A 24,042-nucleotide genomic window follows, 5' to 3' on the forward strand; every position below is an offset into this window, starting at 1 on the left:
GGTTTGTGTGTTTCTGTTCGTATTCATGGTCATGCACTGACTGCTTAGGTCCTGTGCCTTGGCCTTTGGTGCGCATGTGCAGAGAGAGCTACGGCTGTTGTTACGTTGTTGTTACGACAGTTATGAGTGGTTGACGGCAAGTTTAAGTCAATAAAAACAGAAAAAGAGATGATAAGTTTTAGCATCTGAAGCTGAGACTGTGACCACAGCTCTGTGTGTGTGTGTGTGTGTGTGTGTGTGTGTGTGTGTGTGTGTGTGTGTGTGTGTGTGTGTGTGTGTGTGCTCAGTCCAACAGGAGGATGAAGCAGGACTTAGAGTACGTTTAGCACTGCTTTCAACTGCTCTGACCTGGTCTGGACTGACCTGGTCTGGACTAACCTGGTCCGGTTTCAACTGCTCTGACCTGGTCTGGTTTCCTCCGCCAAGGAGGTTCTGTTTTTGCCAGGGTTTGTTTGTTTGTCTGTCCGTTAGTGTGCAACATAACTCAAAAAGTTATGGACAGATTTGGATGAAATTTTCAGGGTTTGTTGGAAATGGGATAAGGAAGAAATGATTAAATTTTGGTGGTGATCGGGGGGTTAGTCCATAACTTTTTGAGTTATGTTGCACACTAACGGACAGACAAACAGACAGACAAACCCTGGCAAAAACAGAACCTCCTTGGCGTGGGGGGGCCCACGGGGGGGGGGGGGGGGGCACTGATCAGCCTTGGCGGAGGTCTGCGCTCTCCGAGTGCTTCTAGTTTAAACTGGTCTAACCTGGTCTGGTCTAACCTGGTCTGGTTTAAACTGGTCTAACCTGGCCTGGTCTGACGTGGTCTGGTCTAACCTGGTCTGGTTTCAACTGCTCTGACCTGGTCTGGTCTAACCTGGCCTGGTCTGACCTGGTCTGGTCTAACCTGGTCAAACCTGGTCTGGTTTCAACTGGTCGAACCTGGTCTGGTTTAAACTGGTCTAACCTGGTCTGGTCTAACCTGGTTTAAACTAGTCTAACCTGGTCTGGTCTAACCTGGTCTGGTTTAAACTGGTCTAACCTGGTCTGGTTTAAACTGGTCTAACCTGGTCTGGTCTAACCTGGTTTAAACTAGTCTAACCTGGTCTGGTTTAAACTGGTCGAACCTGGTCTGGTTTAAACTGGTCGAACCTGGTCTGGTTTAAACTGGTCTAACCTGGTCTGGTCTAACCTGGTTTAAACTAGTCTAACCTGGTCTGGTTTAAACTGGTCGAACCTGGTCTGGTTTAAACTGGTCTAACCTGGTCTGGTCTAACCTGGTCTGGTTTAAACTAGTCTAACCTGGTCTGGTTTAAACTGGTCTAACCTGGTCTAACTTGGTCTGGTTTAAACTGGTCTAACCTGGTCTGGTCTAACCTGGTCTGTTTAAACTGGTCTAACTTGGTCTGGTTTAAACTGGTCTAACGTGGCCTGGTCTAACTTGGTCTGGTCTAACCTGCTCTGGTCTAACTTGGTCTGGTCTAACTTAGTCTAACCTGGTCTGGTCTAACTTGGTCTAACCTGGTCTGGTCTCTGGTCTAACCTGGTCTGGTTTAAACTGGTCTTACCTGGTCTGATCTAACCTGGTCTGGTTTAAACTGGTCTGGTCTAACTTGGTCTGAGCTGGTCTGGTCTAACCTGGTCTGGTTTAAACTGGTCTAACCTGGTCTAACCTGATCTGGTTATGGTCTAACCTGGTCTGGTCCCTGGTCTTACCTGGTCTAGTCCTTGGTCTAACCTGGTCTGGTCCCTGGTCTTACCTGGTCTAGTCCTTGGTCTAACCTGGTCTGGTCTAACCTGGTCTATGTGGTCTGGCCTAACCTGGTCTAACCTGGTCTGGTCCCTGGTCCTACCTGGTCTTACCGGGTCTAGTCCTTGGTCTAACCTGGTCTGGTCTAACCTGGTCTAATGTAGTCTGGTCTAACCTGGTCTAACTTGGTGTAACCTGTTCTGGTCTCTAAACTACCCTGGTCTGGTCTAACCTGGTCTGGTCTCTGGTCTACCCTGTTCTGGTCTAATGTGGTCTGGTCTCTGTCCTCAGGAAGACCTGCAGAGTGGTGAGGACGTGGCCTCCTGTCCCAGCTGTTCACTCATCGTTAAAGTCATTTATGACAAGGTCTGTGTCTGTGGACCTGGACCCCAAGACCTGGACCCCAACACCTGGACCTCAAGACCTGGACCCCAAGACCTGGACCTCAAGACCTGGACCCCAAGACCTGGACCCTTAGACCAGACCCCCAGACCAGACCCTCAGACTCTTTACTTGGTTCCTTGCTTTTAAGTTTTGTTTTGTTTTGTTTTTTTCCTGTTTTTTCTTTTTTCTTTTCTTTTTTTTCAGTCCTTTCGTTCTTAAATCTCCGCCTTTCTTTTGTGTTTTTTTTTCAGGACTTGTTCGCAGTCGGAGAAACAGTTGCAGCGCCGTCGTCTTCAGAGTCTAAACTGGAGCTGGTCCAGAGCTGAAGACCACCTGAAGACCACCTGAAAGACTTCCTGAAAGACCCCCTGAAGTACCCTGCAGACCCCCTGCAGACCCCCTGAGCCCCCCCCCCCCCCCCGGCCTGTTGTGGCTGCAGTGTCAGGGTGTGTCCAGTGGGGGCAGTGTTTGACCTCATAAACTGAAGGACTCCTGTGTTTCCTGTCCAACACCCGTTTTTATGGTTAACTCCAGTCAAACCCAGTGTTAAATTAAAGATGATTGTGTTCCAGTCCAGCTCAGCGCCTCGTTCTTCACCTCCGTCTTCTTCCTCTGCTGTTTTTCTCTTCACCTCCGTCTTCTTCCTCTGCTGTTTTTCTCTTCACCTCCGTCTTCTTCCTCTGCTGTTTTTCTCTTCACCTCCGTCTTCTTCCTCTGCTGTTTTTCTCTTCACCTCCGTCTTCTTCTTCTGCTGTTTTTCTCTTCACCTCCGTCTTCTTCTTCTGCTGTTTTTCTCTTCACCTCCGTCTTCTTCTTCTGCTGTTTTTCTCTTCACCTCCGTCTTCTTCTACTCTTTTTCACCTGTTTTTTTCTGTAGAAATCCGCTGAATCGTACTCACTTCGTCTGAGTTTGTGGACGTTGGTATTTCCTAAAGTTCTGATCTCATGTCTGGGTCTGCAGGTTTAGGGTCCGGTCTGGGTGGGTCCGGTCTGGGTGGGTCCTCCAGAACCCACCGACCCTGCATGTGATCCCTTTAATGTTTCCGCAGAGGCAGGTCTGCCACGTTGGACCAGATAAAGATGCTCTTCTTCTACAGACGTCTGAGGTCAAAGGTCAGGAATGTGTGGACGACGTGTGAGAACGGAGAAAAGAGAGGAGGACCCACCAGAACCTGCAGAAGACCAGGGACAGCGTCCAGATCCACATCTACCAGGTCCAAGACCAGGTCCACCAAGACCAGATCCACAGCGACTGGACTCTACTGATACCAGGTAAACCCACAACACGTCCGTTCACAGACTCAGATCCCACACACTACCGTTAACTCTGGTTAAAGGTTAACTCTAGGTTTAACTCCAGTTTAACTCTGGGTTTAACTTTGGGTTTAACTTCAGTTTAACTCTGGGTTTAACTCCAGTTTAACTCTGGGTTTTAACTTTGGGTTTAACTCTGGTTTTAACTCTGGTTTTAACTTCAGTTTAACTCTGGGTTTAACTCCAGTTTAACTCTGGGTTTTAACTCTGGGTTTAACTCCAGTTTAACTCTGGGTTTTAACTCTGGGTTTAACTCTGGGTTTAACTCTGGTTTTAACTTGGTAACTCCAGTTTGAACATGCAATCCCACTGATGTCAAAAAGTAGAAACAACACAGGATTGAGTCAAGATGAGTAAATATGTGTTCAGTGTAAGTCGATGAGGATCCAACACTGAACAAAAACTACCCGTATCATTAAACCAGTGTTAATACTAACCCCTGACATGTCCACCAGTATCATTAAACCAGTGTTAATACTAACCCCTGACATGTCCACCAGTATCATTAAACCAGTGTTAATACTAACCCCTGACATGTCCACCAGTATCATTAAACCAGTGTTAATACTAACCCCTGACATGTCCACCAGTATCATTAAACCAGTGTTAATACTAACCCCTGACATGTCCACCAGTATCATTAAACCAGTGTTAATACTAACCCCTGACATTGTCCACCAGTATCATTAAACCAGTGTTAATACTAACCCCTGACATGTCCACCAGTATCATTAAACCAGTGTTAATACTAACCCCTGACATGTCCACCAGTATCATTAAACCAGTGTTAATACTAACCCCTGACATGTCCACCAGTATCATTAAACCAGTGTTAATACTAACCCCTGACATGTCCACCAGTATCATTAAACCAGTGTTAATACTAACCCCTGACATGTCCACCAGTATCATTAAACCAGTGTTAATACTAACCCCTGACATTGTCCACCAGTATCATTAAACCAGTGTTAATACTAACCCCTGACATGTCCACCAGTATCATTAAACCAGTGTTAATACTAACCCCTGACATGTCCACCAGTATCATTAAACCAGTGTTAATACTAACCCCTGACATTGTCCACCAGTATCATTAAACCAGTGTTAATACTAACCCCTGACATGTCCACCAGTATCATTAAACCAGTGTTAATACTAACCCCTGACATGTCCACCAGTATCATTAAACCAGTGTTAATACTAACCCCTGACATGTCCACCAGTATCATTAAACCAGTGTTAATACTAACCCCTGACATGTCCACCAGTATCATTAAACCAGTGTTAATACTAACCCCTGACATGTCCACCAGTATCATTAAACCAGTGTTAATACTAACCCCTGACATGTCCACCAGTATCATTAAACCAGTGTTAATACTAACCCCTGACATGTCCACCCGTATCATTAAACCAGTGTTAATACTAACCCCTGACATGTCCACCAGTATCATTAAACCAGTGTTAATACTAACCCCTGACATGTCCACCAGTATCATTAAACCAGTGTTAATACTAACCCCTGACATGTCCACCCGTATCATTAAACCAGTGTTAATACTAACCCCTGACATGTCCACCAGTATCATTAAACCAGTGTTAATACTAACCCCTGACATGTCCACCAGTATCATTAAACCAGTGTTAATACTAACCCCTGACATGTCCACCAGTATCATTAAACCAGTGTTAATACTAACCCCTGACATGTCCACCAGTATCATTAAACCAGTGTTAATACTAACCCCTGACATGTCCACCAGTATCATTAAACCAGTGTTAATACTAACCCCTGACATGTCCACCAGTATCATTAAACCAGTGTTAATACTAACCCCTGACATGTCCACCAGTATCATTAAACCAGTGTTAATACTAACCCCTGACATGTCCACCAGTATCATTAAACCAGTGTTAATACTAACCCCTGACATGTCCACCAGTATCATTAAACCAGTGTTAATACTAACCCCTGACATGTCCACCAGTATCATTAAACCAGTGTTAATACTAACCCCTGACATGTCCACCAGTATCATTAAACCAGTGTTAATACTAACCCCTGACATGTCCACCAGTATCATTAAACCAGTGTTAATACTAACCCCTGACATTGTCCACCAGTATCATTAAACCAGTGTTAATACTAACCCCTGACATGTCCACCAGTATCATTAAACCAGTGTTAATACTAACCCCTGACATGTCCACCTGTATCATTAAACCAGTGTTAATACTAACCCCTGACATGTCCACCAGTATCATTAAACCAGTGTTAATACTAACCCCTGACATGTCCACCAGTATCATTAAACCAGTGTTAATACTAACCCCTGACATGTCCACCAGTATCATTAAACCAGTGTTAATACTAACCCCTGACATGTCCACCAGTATCATTAAACCAGTGTTAATACTAACCCCTGACATGTCCACCAGTATCATTAAACCAGTGTTAATACTAACCCCTGACATGTCCACCAGTATCATTAAACCAGTGTTAATACTAACCCCTGACATGTCCACCAGTATCATTAAACCAGTGTTAATACTAACCCCTGACATGTCCACCAGTATCATTAAACCAGTGTTAATACTAACCCCTGACATTGTCCACCAGTATCATTAAACCAGTGTTAATACTAACCCCTGACATGTCCACCAGTATCATTAAACCAGTGTTAATACTAACCCCTGACATGTCCACCAGTATCATTAAACCAGTGTTAATACTAACCCCTGACATGTCCACCAGTATCATTAAACCAGTGTTAATACTAACCCCTGACATGTCCACCAGTATCATTAAACCAGTGTTAATACTAACCCCTGACATGTCCACCCGTATCATTAAACCAGTGTTAATACTAACCCCTGACATGTCCACCAGTATCATTAAACCAGTGTTAATACTAACCCCTGACATGTCCACCAGTATCATTAAACCAGTGTTAATACTAACCCCTGACATGTCCACCAGTATCATTAAACCAGTGTTAATACTAACCCCTGACATGTCCACCAGTATCATTAAACCAGTGTTAATACTAACCCCTGACATGTCCACCAGTATCATTAAACCAGTGTTAATACTAACCCCTGACATGTCCACCAGTATCATTAAACCAGTGTTAATACTAACCCCTGACATGTCCACCAGTATCATTAACCCAGTGTTAATACTAACCCCTGACATGTCCACCAGTATCATTAAACCAGTGTTAATACTAACCCCTGACATGTCCACCAGTATCATTAAACCAGTGTTAATACTAACCCCTGACATGTCCACCAGTATCATTAAACCAGTGTTAATACTAACCCCTGACATGTCCACCAGTATCATTAAACCAGTGTTAATACTAACCCCTGACATGTCCACCAGTATCATTAAACCAGTGTTAATACTAACCCCTGACATGTCCACCAGTATCATTAAACCAGTGTTAATACTAACCCCTGACATGTCCACCAGTATCATTAAACCAGTGTTAATACTAACCCCTGACATGTCCACCAGTATCATTAAACCAGTGTTAATACTAACCCCTGACATGTCCACCAGTATCATTAAACCAGTGTTAATACTAACCCCTGACATGTCCACCAGTATCATTAAACCAGTGTTAATACTAACCCCTGACATGTCCACCAGTATCATTAAACCAGTGTTAATACTAACCCCTGACATGTCCACCAGTATCATTAAACCAGTGTTAATACTAACCCCTGACATGTCCACCAGTATCATTAAACCAGTGTTAATACTAACCCCTGACATGTCCACCAGTATCATTAAACCAGTGTTAGGGTTAGGGTTAGACCAGGGGTGTCAAACATGCGGCCCGGGGCCCAAATGTGTCCCACCAAAGGGTCCAGTTCAGCCCCTGGGATGTTTTTACCAAGTGCAAAAATTCCACAGTCTTGAATTAAGCAAAAAAAAATTTAGCTTGAATTAAGGAAAAAAATCTTGAATTAAGCCAAAAAAAATCTTCAATTAAATAAAGAAAAATCTTGAATGAAGACAAAATAATCTAGAATTAAAAACTTAATTTTTTTCTTTGTTTTAGTGCAAAGAATCACATTAAACTATGAGAATCTTTCCATTTCCAAACTCTCCTGTACCAATAAAATGTGACTAACCTGAACAAATGTGTCCAACCTGAAATGTCTGTATTAAATTCAGTCCAGTTTGAACTCTTTTCTTCCTGTTCCTCAGTGTTTAGTGTCTTTGTAGAGTTGTTTTTTTTTTTTGTTTTTTTTTTAATTGTATTTCTGTTTTTATTTTTCATTTTATTGTATTTCAAATTTCATCTTATTTCTTGCACTTCAAAAATTCTATGCATAATCAAATATGTTAATGTGCGCTGTTTTTATTTTTTGTTTTTATTTTATTGTATTTCTCTCAAATTTCATCTTATTTCTTGATGCATAATCAAATCTTAATGTATTTTAATATTGTATTTTTTCATTCAGTGTGAAGCACTTTGGGCTACAATTTCTGTATGAAAGGTGCTATACAAATAAAGTTTATTATTATTATTATTATTATTATTATTATTATTATTATTATATTATGATTTGTAGATCTGATCCAGAATGCACATGGACTAATGAGAAGTGGAGGAAGAAGACTGAGAAAATTACACTGATTTTTCTTATGTTTTTTAATTTAAATTTCAGTTTTTTCAGTTTTTTTTTTGGTCTGGATAGTTTATAAAAGTAAGTATTTTCATAATTTAATGTTCGTTTTTTTTTACACTAAAACAAAGACGAATATTTGCAGTTGTCATTATATATTATTCTGTTCTTATTTTCTGGTTGGGTCCACTGCAGATCAAATTTAGCTGAATATGGAACTAAACTAACATGAGTTTGACAGCCCTGGGTTAGAGGGTCAGGGGTCAGGGTTAGGTCTTGAATTTAGACTTTTCCACATGAATCTGTTTTTTTTTTTTCTTCTCAGATTTTCTCCGGGTCATTGAACGTCTCCGTCTGAACCCATGGCGTCTCGTCTTCTGCTCGCCGCCTTCCTTCTGGTCGCCGTCCTCACGATGCTGCGTCCCGCAGGTGAGGCCACGCCCACTTCCTGTCCTGTCCGGCTGAGGTGGAACCGTTTGGAACCGGACCAGGTGGATCTGGTTCAGCGGGTTCATGACGCTGTTGTGACTTAGAGTTCAGATGTTAAAGGCCTGGTGTGTCAACTCCTCCTCCTCAGTAGTGTGTGTTTGACCTTTGACCTGCAGCTCAGATCTTTACAGCAAGCGACGCCTCACTCTGCTCTGAATCTGAACCTTCAATAAAAATACGATATTTAACCAGTCCGAAATGAAGTCCGATCAATGTGTTGGTTTGTGTTTCAGGTGCAGAGGAGGGCGGAGCCAACACAGCTGAAGGTGGGTGTTGAAATGAGACTAAAACGAACCTGATGACCCCTGGGTTAGGGTCAGAGGTCATCCAACCAAACACAAAACAAAGACCACACAGTCGTTACTTTAACACCAATACTCAGTGATTAGCCAGTGTTGACGTTCTGATGTGGGTTGTATAAGGGTTAGGGTTAGCTAAACTGTGTGTGTAGGGTTAGCTAAACTGTGTGTAGGGTTAGGGTTAGCTAAACTGTGTGTGTAGGGTTAGCTAAACTGTGTGTAGGGTTAGGGTTAGCTAAACTGTGTGTGTAGGGTTAGCTAAACTGTGTGTAGGGTTAGGGTTAGCTAAACTGTGTGTGTAGTGTTAGGGTTAGCTAAACTGTGTGTGTAGGGGTAGCTAAACTGTGTGTGTAGGGTTAGCTAAACTGTGTGTAGGGTTAGGGTTAGCTAAACTGTGTGTGTAGTGTTAGGGTTAGCTAAACTGTGTGTGTAGGGGTAGCTAAACTGTGTGTGTAGGGTTAGGGTTAGCTAAACTGTGTGTGTAGTGTTAGGGTTAGCTAAACTGTGTGTATAGGGATAGCTAAACTGTGTATGTAGGATTAGGGTAGCTAAACTGTGTGTGTAGGGTTAGCTAAACTGTGTGTGTAGGGTTAGGGTTAGCTAAACTGTGTGTGTAGGGGTAGCTAAACTGTGTGTGTAGGGTTAGGGGTAGCTAAACTGTGTATGTAGGGTTAGCTAAACTGTGTATGTAGGGTTAGCTAAACTGTGTGTGTAGGGTTAGGGATAGCTAAACTGTGTATGTAGGGTTAGGGATATCTAAACTGTGTGTAGGGTTAGCTAAACTGTGTATGTAGGGTTAGGGATAGCTAAACTGTGTATGTAGGGTTAGGGATAGCTAAACTGTGTGTAGGGTTAGCTAAACTGTGTGTGTAGGGTTAGGGTTAGCTAAACTGTGTGTGTAGGGTTAGCTAAACTGTGTGTGTAGGGTTAGCTAAACTGTGTGTGTAGGGTTAGCTAAACTGTGTGTGTAGGGTTAGGGTTAGCTAAACTGTGTGTGTAGGGGTAGCTAAACTGTGTGTGTAGGGTTAGGGGTAGCTAAACTGTGTATGTAGGGTTAGCTAAACTGTGTATGTAGGGTTAGCTAAACTGTGTGTGTAGGGTTAGGGATAGCTAAACTGTGTATGTAGGGTTAGGGATATCTAAACTGTGTGTAGGGTTAGCTAAACTGTGTATGTAGGGTTAGGGATAGCTAAACTGTGTATGTAGGGTTAGGGATAGCTAAACTGTGTGTAGGGTTAGCTAAACTGTGTGTGTAGGGTTAGGGTTAGCTAAACTGTGTGTGTAGGGTTAGCTAAACTGTGTGTGTAGGGTTAGCTAAACTGTGTGTGTAGGGTTAGGGTTAGCTAAACTGTGTGTGTAGGGGTAGCTAAACTGTGTGTGTAGGGTTAGGGGTAGCTAAACTGTGTATGTAGGGTTAGCTAAACTGTGTATGTAGGGTTAGCTAAACTGTGTGTGTAGGGTTAGGGATAGCTAAACTGTGTATGTAGGGTTAGGGATATCTAAACTGTGTGTAGGGTTAGCTAAACTGTGTATGTAGGGTTAGGGATAGCTAAACTGTGTATGTAGGGTTAGGGATATCTAAACTGTGTGTAGGGTTAGCTAAACTGTGTGTGTAGGGTTAGGGTTAGCTAAACTGTGTGTGTGGGGTTAGCTAAACTGTGTGTGTAGGGTTAGGATTAGCTAAACTGTGTGTGTAGGGTTAGCTAAACTGTGTGTGTAGGGTTAGGATTAGCTAAACTGTGTATGTAGGGTTAGGATTAGCTAAACTGTGTGTGTAGGGTTAGGATTAGCTAAACTGTGTATGTAGGGTTAGGGTTAGCTAAACTGTGTGTGTAGGGTTAGCTAAACTGTGTGTGTAGGGGTAGCTAAACTGTGTGTAGGGTTAGGGTTAGCTAAACTGTGTGTGTAGGGTTAGCTAAACTGTGTGTGTAGGGTTAGGATTAGCTAAACTGTGTATGTAGGGTTAGCTAAACTGTGTGTGTAGGGTTAGGATTAGCTAAACTGTGTATGTAGGGTTAGGATTAGCTAAACTGTGTGTGTAGGGTTAGGATTAGCTAAACTGTGTATGTAGGGTTAGGGTTAGCTAAACTGTGTGTGTAGGGTTAGCTAAACTGTGTGTGTAGGGGTAGCTAAACTGTGTGTAGGGTTAGGGTTAGCTAAACTGTGTGTGTAGGGTTAGCTAAACTGTGTGTGTAGGGTTAGGATTAGCTAAACTGTGTATGTAGGGTTAGCTAAACTGTGTGTAGGGGTAGCTAAACTGTGTGTAGGGTTAGGGTTAGCTAAACTGTGTGTGTAGGGTTAGCTAAACTGTGTGTGTAGGGTTAGCTAAACTGTGTGTGTAGGGTTAGGGTTAGCTAAACTGTGTGTGTAGGGGTAGCTAAACTGTGTGTGTAGGGTTAGGGGTAGCTAAACTGTGTGTGTAGGGTTAGGGTTAGCTAAACTGTGTATGTAGGGTTAGGGATATCTAAACTGTGTATGTAGGGTTAGCTAAACTGTGTGTGTAGGGTTAGGGATAGCTAAACTGTGTATGTAGGGTTAGCTAAACTGTGTATGTAGGGTTAGCTAAACTGTGTGTGTAGGGTTAGGGATAGCTAAACTGTGTATGTAGGGTTAGCTAAACTGTGTATGTAGGGTTAGCTAAACTGTGTGTGTAGGGTTAGGGATATCTAAACTGTGTGTAGGGTTAGCTAAACTGTGTATGTAGGGTTAGGGATAGCTAAACTGTGTATGTAGGGTTAGGGATAGCTAAACTGTGTGTAGGGTTAGCTAAACTGTGTGTGTGGGGTTAGCTAAACTGTGTGTGTAGGGTTAGGATTAGCTAAACTGTGTGTGTAGGGTTAGCTAAACTGTGTGTGTAGGGTTAGGATTAGCTAAACTGTGTATGTAGGGTTAGCTAAACTGTGTGTAGGGGTAGCTAAACTGTGTCTAGGGTTAGGGTTAGCTAAACTGCGTGTATAGGGATAGCTAAACTGTGTATGTAGGGTTAGGGTAGCTAAACTGTGTGTGTAGGGTTAGCTAAACTGTGTGTGTAGGGTTAGCTAAACTGTGTGTGTAGGGTTAGGGTTAGCTAAACTGTGTGTGTAGGGGTAGCTAAACTGTGTGTGTAGGGTTAGGGTTAGCTAAACTGTGTGTGTAGGGTTAGGGATAGCTAAACTGTGTATGTAGGGTTAGCTAAACTGTGTATGTAGGGTTAGCTAAACTGTGTGTGTAGGGTTAGGGGTAGCTAAACTGTGTGTGTAGGGTTAGGGATAGCTAAACTGTGTATGTAGGGTTAGGGATATCTAAACTGTGTGTAGGGTTAGTTAAACTGTGTATGTAGGGTTAGGGATAGCTAAACTGTGTATGTAGGGTTAGGGATAGCTAAACTGTGTGTAGGGTTAGCTAAACTGTGTGTGTGGGGTTAGCTAAACTGTGTGTGTAGGGTTAGGATTAGCTAAACTGTGTGTGTAGGGTTAGGATTAGCTAAACTGTGTATGTAGGGTTAGGATTAGCTAAACTGTGTGTGTAGGGTTAGGATTAGCTAAACTGTGTATGTAGGGTTAGCTAAACTGTGTGTGTAGGGTTAGCTAAACTGTGTGTGTAGGGGTAGCTAAACTGTGTGTAGGGTTAGGGTTAGCTAAACTGTGTGTGTAGGGTTAGCTAAACTGTGTGTGTAGGGTTAGGATTAGCTAAACTGTGTATGTAGGGTTAGCTAAACTGTGTGTAGGGGTAGCTAAACTGTGTGTAGGGTTAGGGTTAGCTAAACTGTGTGTGTAGGGTTGGAGTTAGCTAAACTGTGTGTGTAGGGTTAGCTAAACTGTGTGTGTAGGGGTAGCTAAACTGTGTGTGTAGGGTTAGGGTTAGCTAAACTGTGTGTGTAGGGTTAGGGTTAGCTAAACTGTGTGTGTAGGGTTAGGGTTAGCTAAACTGTGTATGTAGGGTTAGCTAAACTGTGTGTGTAGGGTTAGGGTTAGCTAAACTGTGTGTGTAGGGTTAGGGTTAGCTAAACTGTGCGTGTAGGGTTAGGGGTAGCTAAACTGTGTGTGTAGGGTTAGGGGTAGCTAAACTGTGTGTGTAGGGTTAGCTAAACTGTGTGTAGGGTTAGGGTTAGCTAAACTGTGTGTGTAGGGTTAGGGTTAGCTAAACTATGTGTGTAGGGTTAGGATTAGCTAAACTGTGTGTGTAGGGTTAGGGTTAGCTAAACTGTGTATGTAGGGTTAGCTAAACTGTGTGTGTAGGGTTAGGGTTAGCCAAACGGTGTGTGGAGGGTTAGGGTTAGCTAAACTGTGTGTGTAGGGTTAGGGTTAGCTAAACTGTGTATGTAGGGTTAGCTAAACCGTGTGTGTAGGGTTAGGGTTAGCTAAACTGTGTATGTAGGGTTAGCTAAACTGTGTGTGCAGGGTAAGGGTTAGCTAAACTGTGTGTAGGGTTAGAGTTAGCTAAACTGTGTGTGTAGGGTTAGAGTTAGCTAAACTGTGTGTAGGGTTAGAGTTAGCTAAACTGTGTTTGTAGGGTTAGAGTTAGTTAAACTGTGTGTGTAGGGTTGGAGTTAGCTAAACTGTGTGTAGGGTTAGGGTTAGCTAAACTGTGTGGGTAGGGTTACGGTTAGCTAAACTGTGTGTAGGGTTAGCTAAACTGTGTGTGTAGGGTTAGATAAACTGTGTGTGTAGGGTTTGCTAAACTGTGTGTGTAGGGGTAGGGTTAGCTAAACTGTGTGTGTAGGGTTAGCTAAACTGTGTGTGTAGGGTTAGAGTTAGCTAAACTGTGTGTAGGGTTAGAGTTAGCTAAACTGTGTGTGTAGGGTTAGGGTTAGCTAAACTGTGTGTAGGGTTAGAGTTAGCTAAACTGTGTGTGTAGGGTTAGGGTTAGCTAAACTGTGTGTAGGGTTAGAGTTAGCTAAACTGTGTTTAGGGTTAGAGTTAGCTAAACTGTGTGTATAGGGTTACAGTTAGCTAAACTGTGTGTAGGGTTAGGGTTAGCTAAACTGTGTGTGTAGGGTTGGAGTTAGCTCAACTGTGTGTGTAGGTTTAGCTAAACTGTGTGTGTAGGGGTATGGTTAGCTAAACTGTGTGTGTAGGGTTAGGGTTAGCTAAACTGCGTGTGTAGGGTTAGCTAAACTGTGTGTGTAGGGGTAGGGTTAGCTTAACTGTGTGTGTAGGGTTAGGGTTAGCTAAACTGCGTGTGTAGGGTTAGCTAAACTGTGTGTGTAGGGTTAGAGTTAGCTAAACTGTGTGTAGGGTTAGAGTTAGCTAAACTGTGTGTGTAGGGTTAGAGTTAGCTAAACTGTGTGTAGGGTTAGAGTTAGCTAAACTGTGTTTGTAGGGTTAGAGTTAGTTAAACTGTGTGTGTAGGGTTGGAGTTAGCTAAACTGTGTGTAGGGTTAGGGTTAGCTAAACTGTGTGTGTAGGGTTACGGTTAGCTAAACTGTGTGTAGGGTTAGCTAAACTGTGTGTGTAGGGTTAGCTAAACTGTGTGTGTAGGGGTAGGGTTAGCTAAACTGTGTGTGTAGGGTTAGCTGAACTGTGTGTGTAGGGTTAGAGTTAGCTAAACTGTGTGTAGGGTTAGAGTTAGCTAAACTGTGTGTGTAGGGTTAGGGTTAGCTAAACTGTGTGTAGGGTTGGAGTTAGCTAAACTGTGTGTAGGGTTAGAGTCAGCTAAACTGTGTGTAGGTTTAAAGTTAGCTAAACTGTGTGTGTAGGGTTAGAGTTAGCCAAACTGTGTGTAGGTTTAGAGTTAGCTAAACTGTGTGTATAGGGTTACAGTTAGCTAAACTGTGTGTAGGGTTAGGGTTAGCTAAACTGTGTGTGTAGGGGTAGGGTTAGCTAAACTGTGTGTGGGGTTAGGGTTAGCTAAACTGTGTGTGTAGGGTTAGGGTTAGCTAAACTGTGTATGTAGGGTTAGCTAAACTGTGTGTGGGGATAGGTTTAGCTAAACTGTGTGTGTAGGGTTAGGGTTAGCTAAACTGTGTGTGGGGTTAGGGTTAGCTAAACTGTGTGTGTAGGGTTAGGGTTAGCTAAACTGTGTGTGTAGGGTTAGAGTTAGCTAAACTGTGTGTGTAGGGTTAGCTAAACTGTGTGTGTAGGGGTAGGGTTAGCTAAACTGCGTGTGTAGGGTTAGCTAAACTGTGTGTTTAGGGTTAGAGTTAGCTAAACTGTGTGTAGGGTTAGAGTTAGCTAAACTGTGTGTAGGGTTAGAGTTAGCTAAACTGTGTGTATAGGGTTAGAGTTAGCTAAACTGTGTGTAGGGTTAGAGTTAGCTAAACTGTGTGTGTAGGGTTAGAGTTAGCTAAACTGTGTGTGTAGGGTTAGAGTTAGCTAAACTGTGTGTAGGTTTAGAGTTAGCTAAATTGTGTGTATAGGGTTAGAGTTAGCTAAACTGTGTGTAGAGTTAGAGTTAGCTAAACTGTGTGTAGGGTTAGAGTTAGCTAAACTGTGTGTGTAGGGTTAGAGTTAGCTAAACTGTGTGTAGGGTTAGAGTTAGCTAAACTGTGTGTGTAGGGTTAGAGTTAGCTAAACTGTGTGTATAGGGTTGGAGTTAGCTAAACTGTGTGTGTAGGGTTAGGGTTAGCTAAACTGTGTGTGTAGGGTTACGGTTAGCTAAACTGTGTGTAGGGTTTGCTAAACTGTGTGTGTAGGGTTAGGGTTAGCTAAACTGTGTGTGTAGGGTTAGCTAAATTGTGTGTGTAGGGGTAGGGTTAGCTAAACTGTGTGTGTAGGGTTAGGGTTAGCTAAACTGCATGTGTAGGGTTAGCTAAACTGTGTGTGTAGGGTTAGAGTTAGCTAAACTGTGTGTAGGGTTAGAGTTAGCTAAACTGTGTGTAGGGTTAGAGTTAGCTAAACTGTGTGTGTAGGGCTAGAGTTAGCTAAACTGTGTGTAGGGTTAGAGTTAGCTAAACTGTGTGTAGGGTTAGAGTTAGCTAAACTGTGTGTGTAGGGTTAGGGTTAGCTAAACTGTGTGTAGGGTTAGAGTTAGCTAAACTGTGTGTGTAGGGTTAGGGTTAGCTAAACTGTGTGTAGGGTTAGAGTTAGCTAAACTGTGTGTGTAGGGTTAGAGTTAGCTAAACTGTGTGTGTAGGGTTAGAGTTCGCTAAACTGTGTGTAGGTTTAGAGTTAGCTAAACTGTGTGTATAGGGTTACAGTTAGCTAAAGTGTGTGTGTAGGGTTGGAGTTAGCTAAACTGTGTGTGTAGGGTTAGCTAAACTGTGTGTGTAGGGGTAGAGTTAGCTAAACTGTGTGTGTAGTGTTAGGGTTAGCTAAACTGCGTGTGTAGGGTTAGCTAAACTCTGTGTGTAGGGTTAGAGTTAGCTAAACTGTGTGTAGGGTTAGAGTTAGCTAAACTGTGTGTAGGGTTAGAGTTAGCTAAACTGTGTGTGTAGGGTTAGAGTTAGCTAAACTGTGTGTAGGGTTAGAGTTAGCTAAACTGTGTGTGTAGGGTTAGAGTTAGCTAAACTGTGTGTGTAGGGTTAGAGTTAGCTAAAGTGTGTGTGTAGGGTTAGAGTTAGCTAAAGTGTGTGTGTAGGGTTAGCTAAACTGTGTGTGTAGGGTTGGAGTTAGCTAAACTGTGTGTGTAGGGTTAGCTAAACTGTGTGTGTAGGGGTAGGGTTAGCTAAACTGTGTGTTTAGGGTTAGGGTTAGCTAAACTGCGTGTGTAGGGTTAGCTAAACTGTGTGTGTAGGGTTAGAGTTAGCTAAACCTTGTGTAGGGTTAGAGTTAGCTAAACTGTGTGTAGGGTTAGAGTTAGCTAAACTGTGTGTGTAGGGTTAGAGTTAGCTAAACTGTGTGTGTAGGGTTAGAGTTAGCTAAACTGTGTGTGTAGGGTTAGAGTTAGCTAAACTGTGTGTATAGGGTTAGAGTTAGCTAAACTGTGTGTAGGGTTAGGGTTAGCTAAACTGTGTCTGTAGGGTTAGAGTTAGCTAAACTGTGTGTGTAGGGTTAGAGTTAGCTAAACTGTGTGTATAGGGTTAGAGTTAGCTAAACTGTGTGTAGGGTTAGAGTTAGCTAAACTGTGTGTAGGGTTAGAGTTAGCTAAACTGTGTGTAGGTTTAGAGTTAGCTAAACTGTGTGTATAGGGTTACAGTTAGCTAAACTGTGTGTAGGGTTAGAGTTAGCTAAACTGTGTGTAGGGTTAGAGTTAGCTAAACTGTGTGTAGGGTTAGAGTTAGCTAAACTGTGTGTATAGGGTTACAGTTAGCTAAACTGTGTGTAGGGTTAGAGTTAGCTAAACTGTGTGTAAGGTTAGAGTTAGCTAAACTGTTTGTGTAGGGTTAGAGTTAGCTAAACTGTGTGTAGGGTTAGAGTTAGGTAAACTGTGTGTGTAGGGTTGGAGTTAGCTAAACTGTGTGTGTAGGGTTAGCTAAACTGTGTGTGTAGGGGTAGGGTTAGCTAAACTGTGTGTTTAGGGTTAGGGTTAGCTAAACTGCGTGTGTAGGGTTAGCTAAACTGTGTGTGTAGGGTTAGAGTTAGCTAAACCTTGTGTAGGGTTAGAGTTAGCTAAACTGTGTGTAGGGTTAGAGTTAGCTAAACTGTGTGTGTAGGGTTAGAGTTAGCTAAACTGTGTGTGTAGGGTTAGAGTTAGCTAAACTGTGTGTGTAGGGTTAGAGTTAGCTAAACTGTGTGTATAGGGTTAGAGTTAGCTAAACTGTGTGTAGGGTTAGGGTTAGCTAAACTGTGTCTGTAGGGTTAGAGTTAGCTAAACTGTGTGTGTAGGGTTAGAGTTAGCTAAACTGTGTGTATAGGGTTAGAGTTAGCTAAACTGTGTGTAGGGTTAGAGTTAGCTAAACTGTGTGTAGGGTTAGAGTTAGCTAAACTGTGTGTAGGTTTAGAGTTAGCTAAACTGTGTGTATAGGGTTACAGTTAGCTAAACTGTGTGTAGGGTTAGAGTTAGCTAAACTGTGTGTAGGGTTAGAGTTAGCTAAACTGTGTGTGTAGGGTTAGCTAAACTGTGTGTAGGGTTAGAGTTAGCTAAACTGTGTGTATAGGGTTACAGTTAGCTAAACTGTGTGTAGGGTTAGAGTTAGCTAAACTGTGTGTAGGGTTAGAGTTAGCTAAACTGTTTGTGTAGGGTTAGAGTTAGCTAAACTGTGTGTAGGGTTAGAGTTAGCTAAACTGTGTGTAGGGTTAGAGTTAGCTAAACTGTGTGTAGGGTTAGAGATAGCTAAACTCACATGTACTACTGACATAACCGTGGTGCTGTTTCTTTTTCCAGATGAACGACAGAAGCGTGACGTCCCCAACTGGGCCATGACAGCCTCTGACTTCTTCGGATGGGTGGAAGAATTGCGAAAACATGCCGGATACGAGCGAATTGATGACCTGGCTCGAACCTTCTGGGCTCATTTTCCCTCCGCTGACCGACTCGGGTACGGCAGCCATGAACCCGACGAGTAAAGACGGAAAGATCACGATGAACCCGAGAAGGAAAGACGCCCATGAACCCAAGAAAAGACCGAAAGATGCCCATGAACCCAAGAAAAGACCGAAAGACGCCCATGAACCCAAGAAAAGACCGAAAGATGCCCATGAACCCAAGAAAAGACCGAAAGACGCCCATGAACCCAAGAAAAGACCGAAAGATGCCCATGAACCCAAGAAAAGACCGAAAAGACCGAAAGACGACCATGAACCCAAGAAAAGACCGAAAGATGCCCATGAACCCAAATAAAGACCGAAAGACGCCCATGAACCCAAGAAAAGACCGAAAAGACCGAAAGACGACCATGAACCCAAGAAAAGACCGAAAGATGCCCATGAACCCAAAAAAAGACCGAAAAGACCTAAAGATGATCATGAACCCAAGAAAAGACCCAAAGACGCCCATGAACCCAAGAAAAGACCCAAAGACGCCCATGAACCCAAGAAAAGACTGAAAGACGCCCATGAACCCAAGAAAAGACTGAAAGATGCCCATGAACCCAAGAAAAGACCGAAAAGACCGAAAGACGACCATGAACCCAAGAAAAGACCGAAAGATGCCCATGAACCCAAAAAAAGACCGAAAGACGACCATGAACCCAAGAAAAGACCGAAAGACGACCATGAACCCAAGAAAAGACTGAAAGACGACCATGAACCCAAGAAAAGACCGAAAAGACCCAAAGACGCCCATGAACCCAAGAAAAGACCGAAAGACGACCATGAACCCAAGAAAAGACCGAAAGACGACCATGAACCCAAGAAAAGACCGAAAGATGCCCATGAACCCAAATAAAGACCGAAAAGACCCAAAGACGACCATGAACCCAAGAAAAGACCGAAAGACGACCATGAACCCAAGAAAAGACCGAAAGACGACCATGAACCCAAGAAAAGACCGAAAAGACCCAAAGACGCCCATGAACCCAAGAAAAGACCGAAAAGACCCAAAGACGCCCATGAACCCAAGAAAAGACCGAAAAGACCCAAAGACGCCCATGAACCCAAGAAAAGACCCACAGACGCCCATGAACCCAAGAAAAGACCGAAAGACGACCATGAACCCAAGAAAAGACCGAAAAGACCCAAAGACGCCCATGAACCCAAGAAAAGACCGAAAAGACCCACAGACGCCCATGAACCCAAGAAAAGACCGAAAAGACCCAAAGACGCCCATGAACCCAAGAAAAGACCCACAGACGCCCATGAACCCAAGAAAAGACCGAAAAGACCCAAAGACGCCCATGAACCCAAGAAAAGACCCAAAGACGCCCATGAACCCAAGGACAGACGACCACAAACACAATAAGGACAAGAAATGAAATATTTTCTATCACTGACAAATGAAGTTGTTTGTTGCGGTTCTGGGTGTGATGTGGTCTAAATGTTTGAATAAAATAAATCTGATTAAATATCCAAAGTCTAAAGTTTAGAAGTATTAGAAATGGAACTGTGTGTTAAAGAACATTCAAAGAACTGAAGTTTGAACCCTTTTCATGTCATAGGTCACAGTTTATGTCTTTATTTAAGTGGTTTTTGTTTAATGAAACCTTTTCTGAAATCAGATGGATCTGTTTGGAAACTAGAAGTCAGCTGCAGGTGGATGAAGTTTCAACACTTGGTTTCATGACAGCAGCGTTTTAGAGAAACACTCCTTCAAACAGTGACATTAGGTTTTTTAATGTTCTTCCTTTTCCCTCATTTCTCTGTGCTCTCCATCAGCTGTAAATGCTCTTCATTCATTCTTCTCCACAGGTCCATCTTCAACACGATTTCTGACTAATGACTCCACAAAGGTGGTTTGGAGCGCTGGCCCTTTAAATGCACAGGAGACACTTAGACCCCGCCCCCTCCAGGTGGTTGGCTGTGCTGCTCTGTCCTGTTCAACCAACAACTGAACATTTTATGCTGCGTTTCCGCTACGTGGTATCGACTCGACTCGGCCTTTTTACGTTTTCATGACTAAGAGGACCTGGGCCCTCATGTTCACAGACTTGGGTGGATTTCATCGGTAAACCTGGCGTACGCCCAAATCCAGAAAAGTCTGAACGCACAAAAAAATGCAGATGTATAAAAGTGAGCGTACGCCTGAATCCACGTACACTTCCTTTATTCGTCCAATCAGCTGGAACTGAGCTCATATGTTGGAGTACCTGACTCCTCCCTCTCCACGCCCACATTTAAATATGCAAATTAGTATAAACGGGGTCTGCAGGTGGGGTTCCCTCTGGGATTCCCCTGTCTGCAGGATCACATGATGACGTCAAAGTGGAGGTGAAGCGGAGGACGAAACAGGAGGAAGAAGAAAAGAGACGAACTGAGACTGAGCAGAAAGTGGACGATACTGTGGGTGACACTGGTCTGACTGGACCGACTGGGACCAGCACCAGGTAAATACAGGTTTAGGATGAGGGTCAGTCACATGAGTTCATTCTACAGGTCATCCACAGTCTGAGCACAGCTGAACTAGATACAGGTTCATGGGTGATCATGTCAGGAGATCCCAGAGCAGATCCCAGAGCAGATCCCAGAGCAGATCCCAGAGCAGATCCCAGAGCAGATCCCAGACTGACTCCAGTTGAATCCCTCATTATTATCTCCACCAGTGCCACAGCAGACGCTCAGACCCAGGACCATCCTCCTGTCACACAGGCTTCTGTGGACTCCAGTGTTAGCCGGTCCTCCGGTCCACCACAGCCCACTGCTGATGCCCGTTCGACCGGTGTCCAGAACACCGGCATGGGTCCGTGCTGACCCGGGTCACATGAGGACATCATGAGGACAATGGGCGGAGTCAATGAGCGACTGGACCGACTCATAAATGTTCTGACAGACTTGAACACCACAATAAATGCATTTATCAACAGTGAATTCTGGGTCCTTGTCTCTGTATGTGGTTGTTGCTGAAGGTCCTCTGGGCAGGACTGGCTCTGATGGGTCCAGGGTTGGTCTGGTTCTGGTTGGTTGTGGTTCTGATGGTGGATGTGCTGCTCTGACAGTAGGATGACGTGTCTGTGTGTTCATTGTTCTTCTGTGTATCTCTGATGTGCACATCAATCAGAGGAATGACCTTTGTCACATTAGGAACAGTTCCTCAGTGTCTCCTCTCAGTGTCTCCAAAGGTTCCAAACACTAGAAACATGAGTTCTCCAGCTGTGGAGTTGGAGTGGAGGAGCGCACATGTCCACGGTCATTTCAGCCTTTATACATCTGAACGTGAGCGTGGAAAAGGGCGTACGCCAGGTTTATGTGCGTACGCACACTTTATACATGAGGCCCCTGGAATCTGGTACCTGGTCCTAGTTTTTTGGTTTCACCTCCACCGAGGTTCCAAGACTAGGGACCAGATACTAAAAGGTGACACTGTGTAAACCAAGGTTAATGTGGAAAACGAATGAAATGACCCAAACTAGAACTGTAAAAACATTTTCATTAACTGAAATAAATAACAACTAGAATTCAAAGAAAAAACCATAACTAACTGAAACTGTATTGTGTGTTTACTAAACTAACTGAAACGGATCAAAATTCTGGATCCAATTCCCTTGGTTTTGGTCTTTGTCAATGTCAGATTGATGTTAAATGGATTTCTTTGTCTCTCTCAGTTTTCTGTGCTGTCTCCATACGACACTTTTTGCTCTGTCACTTGTGTTCACTTGTGGTTTCCAGTCGTCTTCTGGTCCCCACTCTACCTGGAAACATGGAGACTAAAGCAGCAGAGTCCTGTCTGGGATTGATTTGAATAGGAGCACAGAGAAGAAGAGAAAAGAGACCACTGAACTACAACTGAACTACAACTGAACTACAACTGAACTACAACTGAACTACAACTGAACTACAACTGAACTACAACTAAACTACAACTGAACTACAACTAAACTACAAATAAACTACAACTGAACTACAACTGAACTACAAATAAACTACAACTGAACTACAACTGAACTACAACTGAACTACAACTAAACTACAACTGAACTACAACTGAACTACAACTAAACTACAACTGAACTACAACTGAACTACAACTGAACAACAACTGAACTACAACTAAACTACAACTGAACTACAACTGAACTACAACTGAACTAAACTACAACTGAACAACAACTGAACTACAACTAAACTAAACTACAACTGAACAACAACTGAACTACAACTAAACTACAACTAAACTACAACTGAACTACAACTGAACTACAACTGAACTAAACTACAACTGAACTACAACTAAACTACAACTGAACTACAACTGAACTACAACTAAACTAAAACTGAACTACAACTGAACTACAACTAAACTACAACTGAACTACAACTAAACTACAACTGAACTACAACTGAACTACAACTAAACTACAACTGAACTACAACTAAACTACAACTGAACTACAACTAAACTACAACTGAACTACAACTGAACTACAACTTAACTACAACTGAACTACAACTAAACTACAACTGAACTACAACTGAACTACAACTGAACAACAACTGAACTACAACTAAACTACAACTGAACTACAACTGAACTACAACTGAACTAAACTACAACTGAACTACAACTAAACTACAACTGAACTACAACTGAACTACAACTAAACTAAAACTGAACTACAACTGAACTACAACTGAACTACAACTAAACTACAACTGAACTACAACTGAACTACAACTAAACTAAAACTGAACTACAACTGAACTACAACTAAACTAAAACTGAACTTCAACTGAACTACAACTGAACTACAACTAAACTACGACTGAACTACGACTAAACTACAACTGAACTACAACTAAACTACAACTGAACTAAAACTGAACTACAACTGAACTACAACTGAACTACGACTGAACTACAACTAAATTAAAACTAAACTACAACTAAATTAAAACTAAACTACAACTGAACTACAACTGAACTACAACTAAACTACAACTGAACTACAACTGAACTACAACTGAACTGAAACTAAACTACAACTGAACTACAACTAAACGACAACTGAACTACAACTGAACTACAACTAAAACTACAACTGAACTAAAACTGAACTACAACTAAACTACAACTGAACTACAGCTGAACTGAAACTAAACTACAACTGAACTACAACTAAACGACAACTGAACTACAACTGAACTACAACTAAACTACAACTAAACTACAACTGAACTACAACTAAATTAAAACTAAACTAAAACTAAACTACAACTGAACTACAACTAAACTACAACTGAACTACAGCTGAACTACAACTGAACTAAAACTAAACTACAACTGAACTACAGCTGAACTACAACTGAACTAAAACTAAACTACAACTAAATTAAAACTAAACTAAAACTAAACTACAACTGAACTACAACTGAACTACAACTAAATTAAAACTAAACTAAAACTAAACTACAACTGAACTACAACTAAACTACAACTGAACTACAACTGAACTACAACTGAACTACAACTAAACTACAACTGAACTACAGCTGAACTACAACTGAACTAAAACTAAACTACAACTAAATTAAAACTAAACTAAAACTAAACTACAACTGAACTACAACTAAACTACAACTGAAATACAACTGAACTACAACTGAACTACAACTAAACTACAACTGAACTAAAACTGAACTACAACTGAACTACAACTGAACTACAACTGAACTACAACTAAACTACAACTGAACTAAAACTGAACTACAACTAAACTACAACTGAACTAAAACTAAACTACAACTAAATTAAAACTAAACTACAACTAAATTAAAACTAAACTAA

At 42.4% G+C, this 24,042-nt stretch overlaps 3 protein-coding genes across 3 annotated transcripts in view; all 3 read left to right on the forward strand.

Moving 5' to 3' along the window:
* The window catches only part of dph3 (diphthamide biosynthesis 3), a 2,878-nt gene extending 361 nt beyond the window's left edge, over positions 1-2,517 (forward strand). Inside the window, 2 exon segments of the mRNA XM_030129355.1 lie at positions 2,033-2,107; positions 2,377-2,517. Coding sequence (XP_029985215.1) covers positions 2,033-2,107; positions 2,377-2,451 — 150 coding nt within the window. The 3' untranslated portion in view covers positions 2,452-2,517.
* Positions 2,518-3,258: 741 nt separating this feature from the next.
* otos2 (otospiralin 2) lies at positions 3,259-18,487 on the forward strand. The gene is made up of 4 exons (XM_030129354.1): positions 3,259-3,397; positions 8,406-8,509; positions 8,803-8,835; positions 18,052-18,487. The coding sequence occupies exons 2-4, from the start codon at positions 8,443-8,445 to the stop codon at positions 18,231-18,233; spliced, it is 282 nt and encodes a 93-aa protein (XP_029985214.1). The 5' UTR covers positions 3,259-3,397; positions 8,406-8,442; the 3' UTR covers positions 18,234-18,487.
* On the forward strand, positions 18,299-19,201 carry LOC115415714 (pollen-specific leucine-rich repeat extensin-like protein 1). Its single transcript, XM_030129353.1, has 2 exons — positions 18,299-18,420; positions 18,510-19,201. Exons 1-2 carry the CDS (start codon positions 18,299-18,301, stop codon positions 19,051-19,053), a joined length of 666 nt encoding a protein of 221 aa, XP_029985213.1. The 3' UTR covers positions 19,054-19,201.
* The last annotated feature ends 4,841 nt before the right edge of the window (positions 19,202-24,042 follow it).

Source organism: Sphaeramia orbicularis, unplaced genomic scaffold (genome assembly GCF_902148855.1).
Source record: "Sphaeramia orbicularis unplaced genomic scaffold, fSphaOr1.1, whole genome shotgun sequence".
NCBI lineage: Eukaryota > Metazoa > Chordata > Actinopteri > Kurtiformes > Apogonidae > Sphaeramia > Sphaeramia orbicularis.